Source organism: Euwallacea similis, chromosome 26 (assembly GCF_039881205.1).
Source record: "Euwallacea similis isolate ESF13 chromosome 26, ESF131.1, whole genome shotgun sequence".
NCBI lineage: Eukaryota > Metazoa > Arthropoda > Insecta > Coleoptera > Curculionidae > Euwallacea > Euwallacea similis.
In genome coordinates, this window is record NC_089634.1 from 136,846 (window position 1) to 151,797 (window position 14,952).

The 14,952-nt window shown below is 41.2% G+C and overlaps 1 protein-coding gene across 1 annotated transcript; it reads left to right on the forward strand.

Moving 5' to 3' along the window:
- The first annotated feature begins 2,053 nt into the window (after nt 1-2,053).
- Nucleotides 2,054-3,679, forward strand: esg (escargot). The gene has a single exon (XM_066402553.1). The coding sequence runs from the start codon at nt 2,146-2,148 to the stop codon at nt 3,208-3,210; it is 1,065 nt and encodes a 354-aa protein (XP_066258650.1). The 5' UTR covers nt 2,054-2,145; the 3' UTR covers nt 3,211-3,679.
- The last annotated feature ends 11,273 nt before the right edge of the window (nt 3,680-14,952 follow it).

Sequence of the window (14,952 nt, forward strand, 5' to 3'; positions counted from 1 at the left end):
TGCGAGGATAGAAATCCACCCCTGTGCACATATCTGCACATGTCAACGTGAACGATGGTCCCGGCCAGGTGCGAAGAGGGGTGCCGGGGGTGACCCGAAACTACCCCCCTCCCGGGTGAGGTTATTTCTGGTTCCGGAACGCGTAACGGTCTTTTCCAATAAGGTGCAGCTGTCACATATGAAACGCGTGCCGGCGCTGGGATATATGGACTTTCATGCTCAGTGGCGTAACGTCATTTGGACAAAAGGAACTAAGGACGACTGGTGCGCCACTGTAAATTAATGCAAGTAATTGCCAGGAAAGTTCGCTTACCTTAGGTGCGTAATTTCTTCACCACTTTAAGGGGTTTAAAAAAGTATTTCCGACCACGCCCCCGGTTTTTGAAAAATCGTTTTTCAAGTTTCAGTTTGAAACATGGTTTCTTTCACTATTGCAAAATAAATTAGTACCTTTCACATTTTCACAGAAAAATCTTTTTTTACCTCTTATTCAAGTCACTGGCAGATCTAGTTTTTCATGGGGATTTTATTGAGGACTGAAGGTGCGTTTGGTGCAGCATTTTTCGCAACCTTGCCCCGTATGTCTCTGATTTTTATTTTCCAAATTTAACACATTTTTCCTCCTTTTCAGTCATATTGATTCAATGCTGTTTATCGTTTCAACTATGAAAAATTTCTCTTATGAGTTCTGATTATTTATTCTGATATAAAACCGATTCAGGGCGCCCCTGATTTGCTTCAGAAATAAATCCATATTTCTTACTCTTTAGGGAAGCTTTGTGGTTTCGTAGTGTACTAAAAACCGTGGCGAAATTGGTTTGAAAATGTTGTCCTTAACTTTCACTTCACTTTAGTTGCAACGAGTATGTGGAGGAGAGGGAGAGGAAAAGAGCATTATGCCTATCCAACAACTCAGGAATCAATGATCAAACTCATAGAAAAGAGTAATCATCAGCTGAACCAAGAATTTTACCAATACCCAAAACCAAATCTCTATTCCAACATTTCTTCAACGTAATAACGTGACCGTTGATTACGGAGGTGGCTCGGCTAGCCCTCATTACTTCAACTGTGGGTTAAGCTTCAACTTCAGCGCGAAAAACCTTTCATCTGCCAGTTAGATCGGGGAACTGACAGCTGTCGCACTCTAAGGGCTAAATTATTAATGTGCGGTTAATTATAACATGAGCTAATTTTTACAGAAACCAAGAATATGGCTAACGCTCCGTTTCAGCGCTTCTGCGGGCTGCATGTAAAGTTGACACCACATTAATAACTTACCCTAAATTACAACTTTATGCCCATGTAACTGAAAGTCAAATAGAGGTAAACACGAGAAGAGATCAAAGGATTTGTACACGTTTTACTGAGATAGAACCACGCAGATATAAATGGAAAGAAATCCCTTTATCCGGGTATTTGAAAACTTCATCGAAAGCCTTGGGAATTCCGTCTTAACCTGACTATATTTGGACGTTTTCAAGACAAAACATTCCATGTTGTTTGCTGTTCAGCCTATTACGGAATCCCCCATTAAAAAGTAATTCCAAACAGATGCGCCGTGAAGAAATTGAAACATCTGGGCCTGTTTTGGGTGTAGGAAAAGGTGACGATTTTCGTGTTTAACTGTTAATTGTAGATAAATGCTCTTCAGGTATTTGCTTTCCTTTTATAATCATGTGGCGCTAGCGCTTTACTCGATGAAAAAATATTCGCAAGCAAGTAGACTTATTTCAGTCTTCAGCACGGTTTGTGGTATATGCGCCCGTTAAGCTCTCGCGGCGAGAGCGACCGGGTTACGCAACTCTTTGCGAAATCTGGTGCAACCGGGGCACGATACCTGAACCTGAAGAGGAAAAAACAACCAGACAGCATCCAACGGCATAAGACACCAATTTTATCAACACAGCACACCTGCCTGCCTCCACTTTGCTGCCATTGGACGTGGTCTGGTCCCCTATGTCTGATTGGCCTGGCGGCACGTGGATACCATGGTGGTGGGGATTCGTTTAATAACTGCTGTGGTGCCTCTTTCATTCTCAGAGTTGGGTATACCGTCGTTTGGTTCAGTCAATCTGAGCTCGGTATTGCATACAGACTATTCTTACGAGAGTTTACGTGTTAGTGTTGAGTGCAAGTGCAAACATGCCTATTTCAATTATGGCGAAAAACTATTCGAACTGTCCTTTGAAGAAGAGGCCTATCATTATTGATGAAGTTAAGGAAGAGCCGGAGAATTTGTCTACGAAGCCTGAGGATTTGATCAGAACCGGGCGTTTGGCTTCAATGTCTCCTCCGTCTTCCCCTCAATCTTCACCGGATTCAAGATTATCGCCAGTTTCTTCAGTATCCATAGCATCTCCTCCGGCCTCGCCAAGTGCCCCACATTTCTATCCTGCAGCGACAAAAGTGGAATCTCCTCGTCTGCCATTATATCCAGCGCCCATAAGCCCTGAATACGTTCCTACGACCTGGCATCGAAGTATCTACCATTCAGCTTATTACCCTGTGGGCTATCACTACCCCCATGAAGGTTTATATTTGCCGCCTACTTCTCCATACAGCGACAGCTCCCTGTCACCACCACATCACCAAATGCCCGTGCAACCTGTGGCCTTGAGACCAACAGTCTACAGTGCCCCTATAGACCAAAATTCCTTAAGTCCTAACAGCTGCACCAATTCACCACCCCCAATGGGCTCAGCGGAAGACTTGTCCGAGAAGAGAAAACCCGGGGGAATCAGACACCAGTGTCCAGATTGCGGGAAAAGCTACTCCACCTTCTCAGGTTTGTCCAAACATCGACAATTCCACTGTGCAGCCGGCGAAGGTCCCAAGAAGTCCTTCAGTTGCAAGTACTGTGAGAAAGTGTATGTTTCATTGGGGGCGTTGAAGATGCATATTAGGACCCACACTTTACCTTGCAAATGCACGATATGCGGGAAAGCCTTCTCCAGGCCTTGGCTGCTCCAAGGGCACATCAGAACCCATACAGGAGAAAAACCCTTTTCCTGCACATACTGCAACAGGGCGTTTGCAGATAGGTCAAACTTAAGGGCACACTTGCAGACACATTCGGACGTGAAAAAATATTCGTGCGCTACTTGCAGCAAAACCTTCTCAAGGATGTCTTTGCTGACGAAGCATACTGAGGGGGGATGCACTGGCGGCAGCCCCACAATGCTTCATCCTGTGGTTAAGTCCTATTAAGTTCCTCGTGATGAGTGCATAAATTCAGTATTTATTTCCCTTGATCCTAAAGTGCCTTTATAAGACAAGACTGACCTTATTTTTGTACAAAATTAGTCACCATGATTTCATGGAGTATTTTGAGTATACCTTTAAAACTAAAAGTATTCAAAGTTATATCAAAAGCGTGTTAAATTTACCATGAAGTCGTGGTAAATGTGTATATAATACTTGTATTTTTCTTAATTTTTTTAGTAGATTAGATAATATATTTTTTTATATGAATTAGTATAAGTTTCTCCGATCTGTAGTGGTGCTAGTACGCGCCCATGAGAAAGTTGTTTCTAGTCAAATGAAGTGTATGTATGTATAACACTTCGGTAATATAGTACATACTATTTATCTTTGCCATTGTACGTACAGTGCCTTAGTTTTTTAAGATATATACAGATTTTTATTGCCTTTTATTTAATAAAAGCGTTACACTTTTTATTCTTTGTCTTTTTGCGCGCTAAAAAATAATTATTACGTCTAGGAAGACAGAGGCGTAGGAGCATTTTAAAATGAATAGGATCGATTTTCTCGAAGTGGAAGTCTTCGAAACCTAAAACCTTTTTGAAATTATGCTTAAGTTTGCCTAAATCTGACACGTTGTTGATGCTCATCATTTAGCTAAGTTTTCTAAAGCGAAAAAATTATTTTCTTTCGCTTTAGAAAACTTTTTTTCTCGAAATCCCCGAGCGTACGCCTATGGTCTAAACTTGCCATAAGAAATACTTTTTGGACAAAAATACTGGGAGGTAGATGTGTTGCAAACATAAAGAATATTTTTGTAGGTTTTTGTCTCGTTTCCAATCCCCAACCAGGACGATCATGGTCTTCCCTGATTGAAATTATTGCCGCATCTGGATTTAGAGTGTGAAATCCAATGATATCATTGAAAGACTACCCCATCTCTTCATAGCCATATGAAAGTTTAAAAATTCATTACTAGTGTTGCAACACCCTTTTGAATCTCTAATCGGTACGCCCTTGATTTCTTCTAGGTGAAAGCTAAGCCACCACAAAGACACTTTTTCGGGATTAAAAAAAATTCGTCAAATACAATTTAGTGCCCATTTGCATCTTGTATTGAAAATTTCAAGTCTTATTCAACATTTTGGTCTTTGAAATGTCTGTATAAAGTCCGTTTAAAGAGGATTTTTTTCTAAAGAAACACCAGCAATTTGTAACACGTTTTTGCTCGCTTTAGAATTTTAAATATGCACATTACTGATTAATACTGAAAGAAATTACAGAACCGAAGTCTTAGGAAACAATATTAGGCCTTTGTCTGTCTTTGGTAAATTAGGCCTTCAACTTAAGTGTGGTAAGACTCTCCTGCAAGCCTAAAACATACGGTAAACACGAACTCTGTTGGAATCCTAGAAGACATAAAATTTTCAAAGCGCCGAAAAAACGGTTTCAACAAGAACTTAATCACGGAGGGACACCTTCAGCAACTAATGGCGTTAGATCCGCCGACCTTAAGTCGTTGGTTAGAGCGGGCATGGACAAACTGATTTAAGGTCCTGAGGGTGCTCTTCTTCGCCACGAATGCCTGAGAAGAAGTGATGGGAACTCTGCTGTGCCGGCTTTCATTTGGATTGGAAGAAAGCTATTTTAGACACCAGAATGCGTTCGACATGACCCGAAGGACTCTCTTGTTCAGAGGAAATCGCTGATTTTTTTGTCTTGAAGCGTCAACTTCACCATGAGACTGTGTCTCTCCTTCAATGAATTCAGAGATTTTTTCTTGATTGGAAGTTTCCAGGACAGCTCGATTCGAGAAGTCACTACTACCCACATCGGGTTTCTTACTAAGGGAGTTTTCCCAGCATCGACACAAAAGTAGGCGATTCGTACGATGATAAATAAGCCGATTTATCAGTCTCATAACATCCTGTGAAATTTATAAAAAATATTTAATATAATCGGAAATTACACAAAGTCCTGTGAAAGCAGCCCTAACAATCGTCCCAAAAAATGAATATTTACATCTGAAACAATCTATTAACTGTAAGCCTCATTGTCTGAAACGTTTTTCTTAACAATCAATATTCGTTATTACCATGGAATTTAAATACAATATAAGTTCGAATAAGTATGTCAAGTGTGTTTTATTTCCTTTTTTCCCCGGTTAAAATCATTGTTTGTCGAAAAAAAGTTTTGGTAGCAGTAGTGGTACCACCTGCTAGTGCATACATACATAACGAGAGTGACGAGCGCATTTTTACGACTGGAGGTACGCCTCCATGGTACCACTTGAACAATCAAAATTCTAACACCGGCCGTACCGAAATGAGAGGTTGAACTTACCATACAATGAACTGCTTTTCAACAGCACTAACCAAATTGAGTCTTTATTTTAAATTTGACCTTTTCGCATTGATTTCAATTTCAATTATGTGGTGCGGGTACAAAGGCCGTTTTTTAACTATTGAATGTTAATTTGAGCTAATTACGCAATTCTTAATCAAGCTTTGAGGGAGAACGTTCGAACCTGTTATGAGGTTTTGGGTACTCGGGCATGCGGACTATAAGAAAAATTAATGACAGTGTTTTCGAGACAATGGATTTCCTTACTCTCGATTACATAAACCATCAAGATAAGATCTCGAAATCAGAATTTATTCAGTGGGCAACGAGGACTGATATTCAAAAAAGTTTTTCGGGGTCGTGGAATATAAGAGAATTGATTTTAAATTTAAATCGGCCCTCCTGAAAAGGGTATATTTGTATATCTTGTGTTTTGAATAATTATCTTTTTTTTTTCTTTTGACTGGCGTCGATTTCAAGAAGTATATAATATACATTATTTATTAGCTCCTCAGACACTTTACTGGTTTCGAAATGAGATTATTATCGACTTTTAACCCCATCATGGAGCGACTCCACTTGACAATAATACACTTGGCGAAACAATAGGGCCTTTCTCCGACTCCCAAATGAAATCAAGCCATATCTGGCACTCAATACCATATCCCCTTGATAAATGGTTCCGGGTACCAACACACACCTATAAGGCGCAGCCTCATACAATTTGACACTTGTTTCGGCGTGCCATTGTTGAACCATGCAAAAAGAAGACGACTCGAAAAATATCTGTTTTGTCTCGTGCGCTCGCGGTACCGGCCAACAATGGCGTACTGTTATGGTTACCCAACGGAACCTTAATAGGGCATATGTAAATCCCGCGATCCGGGTGTGTCTTCGTGTTCTTCTCCCGGCCTCTGTCCTCATCTCATTGTTTCCCGGACAATAATAAAAGGCGCGTGGGCAGGTGGAGATTTTGGCACCGACGAAGGAGAAAACCGAGTGGCCTCTGACACGAGGTGGGACGAAAAAAGAATCGTGTGGTGGTACCGTATTCAAGTAATTACTGCACCTTTTAGACCATCTCGGTCATCGATTTATTTGAAGCGTAATGAAGCAGTCGACCCTGATTTCTATGATCTATGTGTCAGATTTCTTCTTAAGAGTTCTTCCATCTGCACGACAACGATCGGCGACATGAGTGAAGAAGAGCGTCAAGGAGATTCCAAAATTTCTTTCGGCAAGTTAAAATGGACAACAGCTTCAGTGCCTTTAAGCCTGATTTAGGTACCAACGTCACCATCGACAATTGAGATTCTCGAACTTGAGGCCATAAACAGCAGGAACGTTGACTTTCTCTTAGAAGAGATAATTTGGCTGTCTTTCGAAATGTACAGTTTTAAATGGAGCGTCCCAATACCAGCGGATGAGGGATTTTGACGCGGCCTGCGAGTTGAACGGAGGGATCAGCTGCAACAATTTCTGAGGCTACAGCGTTATCAGATGTGTGAGACTGAGCTTTAACACGTGATGCATGATGATAATTCGGAAAAAATCTAAATTCGAAAATGTGAAGGTTCAGGGCTCATAAGGGAAAACAGAGTTGATGATGGTTGCCGAAAATCGAAACGTCCAATTACGAATATGCCGTTGTAGCAGAGGAAAAGTCGCACTGATGAAACGTCGACTTTTTGCCCAAAAACTGAGGAGGAAATTGCAAAAAATTCCAAAATTTCAGTTCTTTTCGAATGCTCATAGGAATTTTTCAAATTTTGAACTCTCCCTCTTCAGCTCTAAAACGAGCACTTTGCGCCAGTTTAACCTGACTAAATTCACAGTTCTCCGCTCTCTCCTTCCCGACGTGATACAAACCTGACCAGAGTCACTTACATGGTGCGGCTCAATCTCAAGAACAAAGGGCATTAAAGCAAGTGAATAACGAGGCCGACTCGGATTCATATTTATAATTGGTCACACTATCCTTGTAGGTCTAAATCAATTTATGTATTCAAATATAATCACATAAACACGCCAATCGGCTCGGTAATGCTGCATAATAGACTTTGGTGAGTCATGTGTCACTCATTAAGACTTGCATTATGCCCATCCTCCTCGTGGTCGTCTAACAATCACTTCAGTTTATGCGGCCATGTTACATATATTTCACGGAGAAAGTCTCGCTTGATGTGTTGCTCAGTGGGTTTTATGTAATTAGTTCGTTTTATTAGTAGAAATTTTGAGGCTGAAACTTAAATTGCCAGGTGTCCATTGTGGGCAGTTCAGTTATTAATGAGGTGCAGGTTGTTGCAAATAATCAGCGATTAATGCAATATTAAGGATTCATCGAGTCATTGGCGAATGAATCAAGTCATTGGCGCGGAAATTCAGTTTTCATTAATAGTCAATTGAAAGGCACAAACATCCTACGCGGTTATTTGATCCTGAAGATTCAACTAATTGAAATTCATTGCACCATGACGCAGGAAATACCGCGTCGATTTGGCCGGGAGTTCAGGCCATATGGGCCCGGACTAACTAACATTGTGATACCTACTACCCGAAACCACCGACAGATTTAATCGTCTCTTGTCAATGTAGTTGGTGATTAATAGGCCGTAATAACTGCCAGCGGTATTATTTATCGTCTTATGTCAAAACTGTCACATTTGCCTCCGGACCAAATTGCGCGTTAGAACCTCGCCCACGATGCGCCGAAATTAAATTTCGCGATTGGTCGAAAGTAGACCGCATAAATATGCCAATGAGGCCCGTTAAGCGACGAAACGTGCTGACAGCGCTCATTTTCACTCGGCCGTCAGTTTATTGTTTATGCTGATTATATTCGGGTAATTATCCCGAGTTGTGCCAATAATATACAAAACGACACCCACTCGGGCACCTGCTGGCAATTGATGTGGCTCTCACACGGGCCAATTTAAAAATTCGTTAACGAAACGATCCGGACCTGGACCAAAACGTCTTCCTTGAGGGCACGCCTGAATTATTTGCTTGAGACGAGGAGAAGAAGGCTAATGTCGCTTTTGACAAATGCTAAAGTATCCTTCTTCTTCTGGAAGAGCGATGCAGGAGGTTTTTGCTTAACCCGAATCTACGCGTGACGTTTCGTCCTTCACTGTCGAGAATTTTTAAACTTTTTCCCTCGCTAATTCGCACGAAGTCTGCGAAGTTCGTTCGGTGGCGAGAAATTCAAATCCAGTTTTCCAAGCCGGGAAGTTTTTAGAAGAACCGCGAACTTCCAGGAGGACTGAAGTGGGGAAAATATTCTCCGATATCGAGAAACTAAGTTAAGTTTTTTAATTTAGGAATTTCGATTGAGTCCGTGTGTTTCCAAAGTTATCGGGAAACCCAAATTGCCACCGCGTTTTGCAAAGTTTTTAGAAAATTTTCGGCGGACCACGTAGGAAACCCGTCGATATTGAGAAATTCGAGGGCAACTAAAGGGGGCTTGCCCTTTATTGGCAAATTAGTTCAGTTTCATTTTCCTCCTCAGAGGCTTCGTGGATTTTCTGGAGAAGCACCTCCAGACGCTTTAGAACCACGCACTAATGATTTTTTTAAAATTAGTCCTCGAAATATCGGGCCAAAATATGGGAGATATCGATGGGAAATCCTTATTTGTCAGAAATGCAAAATTCCAAATCCAAATCCGCCTGTCCGCTTGAGACCTGAGGCATGCAACATCAAGTCTAATGTTCATGGAAGGTACATGGAAGAGTGCTTCGTGACTGAAGCTTTCATTTCCGAATTCACAGAGAGAAAATCACTTGATCCGGGATAATTTATCGGCTGCTAAACATACAGAAACCATGAACTGAGATTTCTTCAATCAGCCCCCAAAAGGTCCTGAGGACGTTCGCCTTTAAGTGCCAATCGTAGGTGCATTCGAGCGCCTTTTACAACAAAAATCCGATGCTATAAAGATAAACCGGTAATTAGCGATATTAAGAGCCGGTAATGAACGTCTAAATAGAAGTGAAAAACGAAATAGGCAGGTACATTTTTTAATCTCGAAAGCCATTAGGTACAAAAGCCGCTATTTATCGATAAAAATCTCGGACCGTTTCACCTGAAGACGTCTAAATTGGGCGCTATTAGAGCAACCTGTAATTACCCACGTTAAAGCATCTTCTTCTCTATGGTTGCGTATCGATTGAAAATCGTGCATGCAAAAGGTGTTTGGACCCGAAAATAATTTATCTTGAGGTTGTCACTCGGAGTTAAGACCTCGCTTTCTTCACGGAACCGCAAATCTCACGAGAAGACGTCAAGAAGTGGGCTAATTTTTCCCGGTAACGATCGCCACGGGTTGTTGTAACTTGGGCACGATTTTTGTGTTTTCGGCCGGGATTCGAGATCGACCGTCGTCTAACTGTTTAGCTCTAAACCCATTTAGTTCCTGTATTACTTAAAACGTACTCCAATTAAGCTCGAACTAAACCTCCCATATACGTCTTTAAACAAAAGCTCCCGCATCTCGAGATGCGCTCTTTTAATGAGACTTTATGTCTTTTATATTTTGAAGCAGCGCTGCTTCGCATAGCAAATATTCAGCTCCAAACAATGGATATGTACATAATGTACAGTGACAACGACATACTATATCGCAATAGATACTTATGTGCATGCGGAGTTTCGCCACACCACATTCGTCATGTCCGAGCGTTATCATTCGGTAAGTGACCAGTCAATTTGGTACGTGTTAAATGGTACCATTAAATGACGTTATTTACTAGGAGATTAAGTACTCTATAAGTCACGTATGAAATGGGTCAATCTTGAGCGGCTATGGCGAAGCTTGAGGAAGTGCCTCCAACTGGAAAGTACATAACTTAAGCCGTTTTGTCTTAGATTCACCGATTTCACTTCACTGAACATAATAACATATGCAGGGTGTCCCAAAAATATATCGACAAACTTTAAGGGGCGGTGGGGGACATCAATACAAACTTTTTTTCTTTCATAAACGAGTGCGCGCAAAAGCGCCGTTAGGGCTGTAGAGCAAATGAAATATTTTAAGTTATATCAAATAACTAAATTAATTCTTGAATTAGTTGGACACCACTGTCTTTCGTTGAACATTTTTTGTTTCAGCTACGTCTGTTGTTGAGGAACACTGACATTTCTTTATCACAATTAGATATTCCAACGATGCTAATTTTAAGACCGCAGTAGGTATTATTTGTGCCTTATGATTATTTAATCGGCATAGCAACATTAATTTTGTTGATATTTAAATCAAAATTTGTAGTGAAAGTGGACGTTAATTTCTCATTTGAAGAACTTACCGATATGTACCAATGGATTGCAAGAGGAGGTCCTATAGCTTGGCCCTGATTTCCTCCTGATTTCAACACTCTGGATTTTTTCCTTTCGGATTATCTCAAATCTCTGGTCTACGAAGCGCCTATTCATAATGAAGAAGATCTCTTCGCAAGAATAATGGCCAATTGTACACATCTAGAAGCTATTTCCGGAATATTCCATATGGTTCGCGAGTCAATGAACCGACGGTAGAAATTTTGAATTGAAGCAAATGGTCAATATTTTGAACAATTACTTTAAGCCATCGTTTATTTATCAATAAAACAACGTCTAACACGAACAAAAAGTGATTATAATGATCAAACACACATTGTCTTTTTTCTCCTCAAACGACTCTTTTGCGGGCATATATAGCATTTATGTAAGAAAAAAGTTTGTATTGATGTCTCCCACCATCTCATAAAATTTGTCCGTATATTTTACCCTATACAGGGTATTGAAGCGAATCTTTAGCCAGTTTCCGAACATCAACATCGAAATTTCCTACTTTTCACCATTTTTTAATTTTCTAATCAGTGATGTGGCCAATCTAAGTTTAAAAACAGGCAGTATGATTTTGGGAAAAATTGGTAAGTTTTCCTGAAATTGTCACCCGGTCCTGCTGCTTTTTGGCTATACTTAGATCTCTCCACAATGAAGCGGATTCTAAGAAAACTTCCAACATCATTTACTCAGACAATCTGCACATACCACCGCTCTCTCACTCTTCTAAGGTTTGGCCTGCAAATAAACCTCAAATGACTCATCACTTCCACGTCTCACATCGATTATTAGCAGTGATCAAACCAGTATCGGCCCATTGACCAAGCAGGCACATAAGGCGCACCAGAAACCATTATTCATATCGAATATGCCTCATCTAACAACGGACTTCCTTAATTTTCAGTTGAGAATGGTATTGTTCGAAATCTTGACCTTATTATCCGGTGACATCGCTCAGCCTTAAAGACAATGGAGTGGAAAATATGCTGCACCTACTTTCTATATACCGCGTGTTTTTATGTGATCATCATATTAGTAAATTGTTGCACCAGTTTAGTCACGTTTTCGATACCTGATCGGCCGGTGTTTGGGGCTACATTAACTCCCGTTAATTTCTGCTGCTTGGAAACAACAGGTAGCCGGGTCGAAATCTGCACCAGGTCTCGGTACCATCCACCTGTCTCAAGGCCATCCGGAGGAATTCCTGCGGCAGGTGGTGGCCGCGTTATTTATGCCAAAACAAAAGCAACCCTCGTTGGTATTCGTGTCTTCGACGTTGGGTTTATCGGACCATCTCGGTCTTTCGGATGGTACCAAAGAGCACTTCCTTGCGCTATATTTGTCCATGCGGCCACATCAGCGGCTATCTGATGTTTTGCTTCACTTCTATTAGTTGATAATTTGCATGAGAAGTAAATGCTGCCATATGGGTACCTACGACTGATGCGGTACCGACGATATCTCGTCGCTTTTCCTGGGAAACTTCGCAGACGTTGATCTACATAAGTTCGTTTTTTTCCTTCAAATGGACGTGCCCTATCGCTCTATCTTCCTCTTTCGCCAACAATACTTCGAATGTAATTGGAAATCTGATCGACGCCGTATGTGTCCCGACGAACACCGGGCGTTTACCATAGATACGGATCGTCACGTATGTCGGAATTTACATATTCTATTTGCTGAATCTTATCGCCATTAGGCCTGTATTGTGTTATGGGTCAAGTCCTGAAGGAACCAGGTTAATAAACCTTTTCTTCTTCAAATTCGAACCCGCAAAGGCACTAACAGCGGAAACCGTGTTAATGACCTAATTCAAAATACATTTTTTAAATACATTCCCAAATCAGTCATAAGTGGTGTTTATTCATTCAGCAAAAGGGTCGGTGTCAAGATTAGGTCAGTATTTGGGTGAGTAATCGGGTTAACAAACCTTTAATCACATGCCGACCCATTTCGAGGAACTTCCTGGGTTTGTTCAGAGGGGAACTTGCCTTATCGTTTTTGCATGGTGTGTTTATTGAACTTCCTTGAAAGATCCTTTATTCGAGATTAAAACAGATCTAGAATGCAGGAAAACAAAGAGGCAAATGTAGCTTTAAGGCCTAGTTGTTGTTGAAAGTCGGTTCGGCCGAACCAAAGCCGGTACTTGGACCATCCCATAAGAATGGCGCTGCTGCGAAATTAAGGCCTGATTGTGCAAGTAAGGTTAAGCTGTGCTCAACTGAAGATTCAGCTCGCTGAAGTCCTCCCGATAAATATAATGATACACAGCTGAGGTACATTGGGCGGCAATGGATTCCGTATGGGAGGGCTGCCCAATGCAGTGCATGGAGGGCTTATTGATGCGACTAAATCCACGTTTTTTTGAAAGAAATTGCTGGCTATGTTTCCGAGATATCGGCGATCAATAATGATGAGCAAAGCGAAACCAAGACTAGACCGGTCTGGGTCTCGTTGTTGCATGGTTGGTCTGTTCAGATTGTAACAGTGAAACAGTGGCTCTTACTCTTTTGGGTAGGAGTATTTGTAAACGTGATTAAATTGGCATATGGCCACATACAAGAACAAGCGTTCTGTGCATAAAAATGTTCAAAAACCCGGAAAATTGTTCCACTCCGTAAAAATTATCCCTGTCGGCGTGGCCGGTTTCGTCATAGAAAAATCATAATTGAAGACTTTGATGACGCGCGGCATCGTAAAACGTGATTAATGACCATTTTCTCGGTGATCGCAAAGTACCCATATTCCTAGATCTCAAATTGCGGGCCACACTTCTATACACTATTAATCGAAACGCAGGCTTCTCTGATGTTTAAAATTGATGAAAAGACGATAGGCCATCAACTTAATTGCCGAAACCGATTAAGGTGACTCCAAAATAATTTATGTGTTATAGCAAAAACGTCGGCTAAAAGGCGGAATCCTAAAGCATATACTTCAATTAATAAACATCTACTTCAAATCAAAGAAATTCGATTAACCCCAATGATTACCACCTGAGAGCACGCTCACGTGTTGAGAAACGTTCCACATCGCAGTGAGTGCAGGTCAGGCCGTTACTGGTTTTGTGCTATTTGGCACTCATCAGACGCTGGTGGGCTAATAGAGAGACCAAGAAGTCTTCGGGACGAACAGCGTAGCCCAATGTCGAAAGGCGTCAACCCTCGGATCTAATAGTGGCCCCTTTTCACGTCTCGTTATTAAAATAATAAAAAAATTTATAATTCATATATTTCTACTCAGGAATTTTTCACCAGATTACTGCCACATCGTTGGCTGGGAACTGTCGTATCACTTGCAAAATTCCCGTGCACCCTTCCACCCCTCATGGGGTCGATAATGGCCGCGTAATTGTTTCTGTGTGTATCGATGTGAAAATATCAAGTAACACTTGAACCAAGGAGGGTATATGAAAAGTCATTTAATACATGGGATTTAATTGACGCAACCCCTTTTTGAAAAAGGAACATTTGTCGACAACCTGCTGAGGCACAAAACGATAAACTTGTTCGGCAACTGTTGTCCCCGGAAACACAAAAAGTCTGGAAGGAAGTTCCAAAGGTTAACGAGAATCGGCTTCCTTTATGATGAAAGAGGGTGCTGTTCAGTAGGGGTGCGATGCATGTGAAAACTTGCCAATTTCGGCATGGAACACTGTGCCCACCATGCAAAACATGGAGTAGCTCAGGTGTTACTGCGAGCAGCATCAGAGTTTCCACCTGATGAAGTTTAGAAGACTTGACGGTGAAGGGCAACTGCATTTGCATACAATATAAAAATTAATATTGATCGAACCTACTTCCCCAAAAACGAGGTGGTACTGGCGGCGGTACCGCACGGTCCGTTGTTTATGTCGATGTTTTTAAAGTGCCGTTTATCATCCCCGAAAATAAAAGGAAAATAAATTTGAATGGTTCTTGGGTCAGTGAGGTTAATGATTATTTATGACGCGATGGTGTAGGGAACCATTGTGCGAAACGGTTTTAAATTTCCATTAAACTTTTTTGTCCTCGCGAAATGGTGGTACCGGATTACTTTCGGAGGGCGACTAATTGAAGCTGTTTAAGTTTCAATCATCGACTT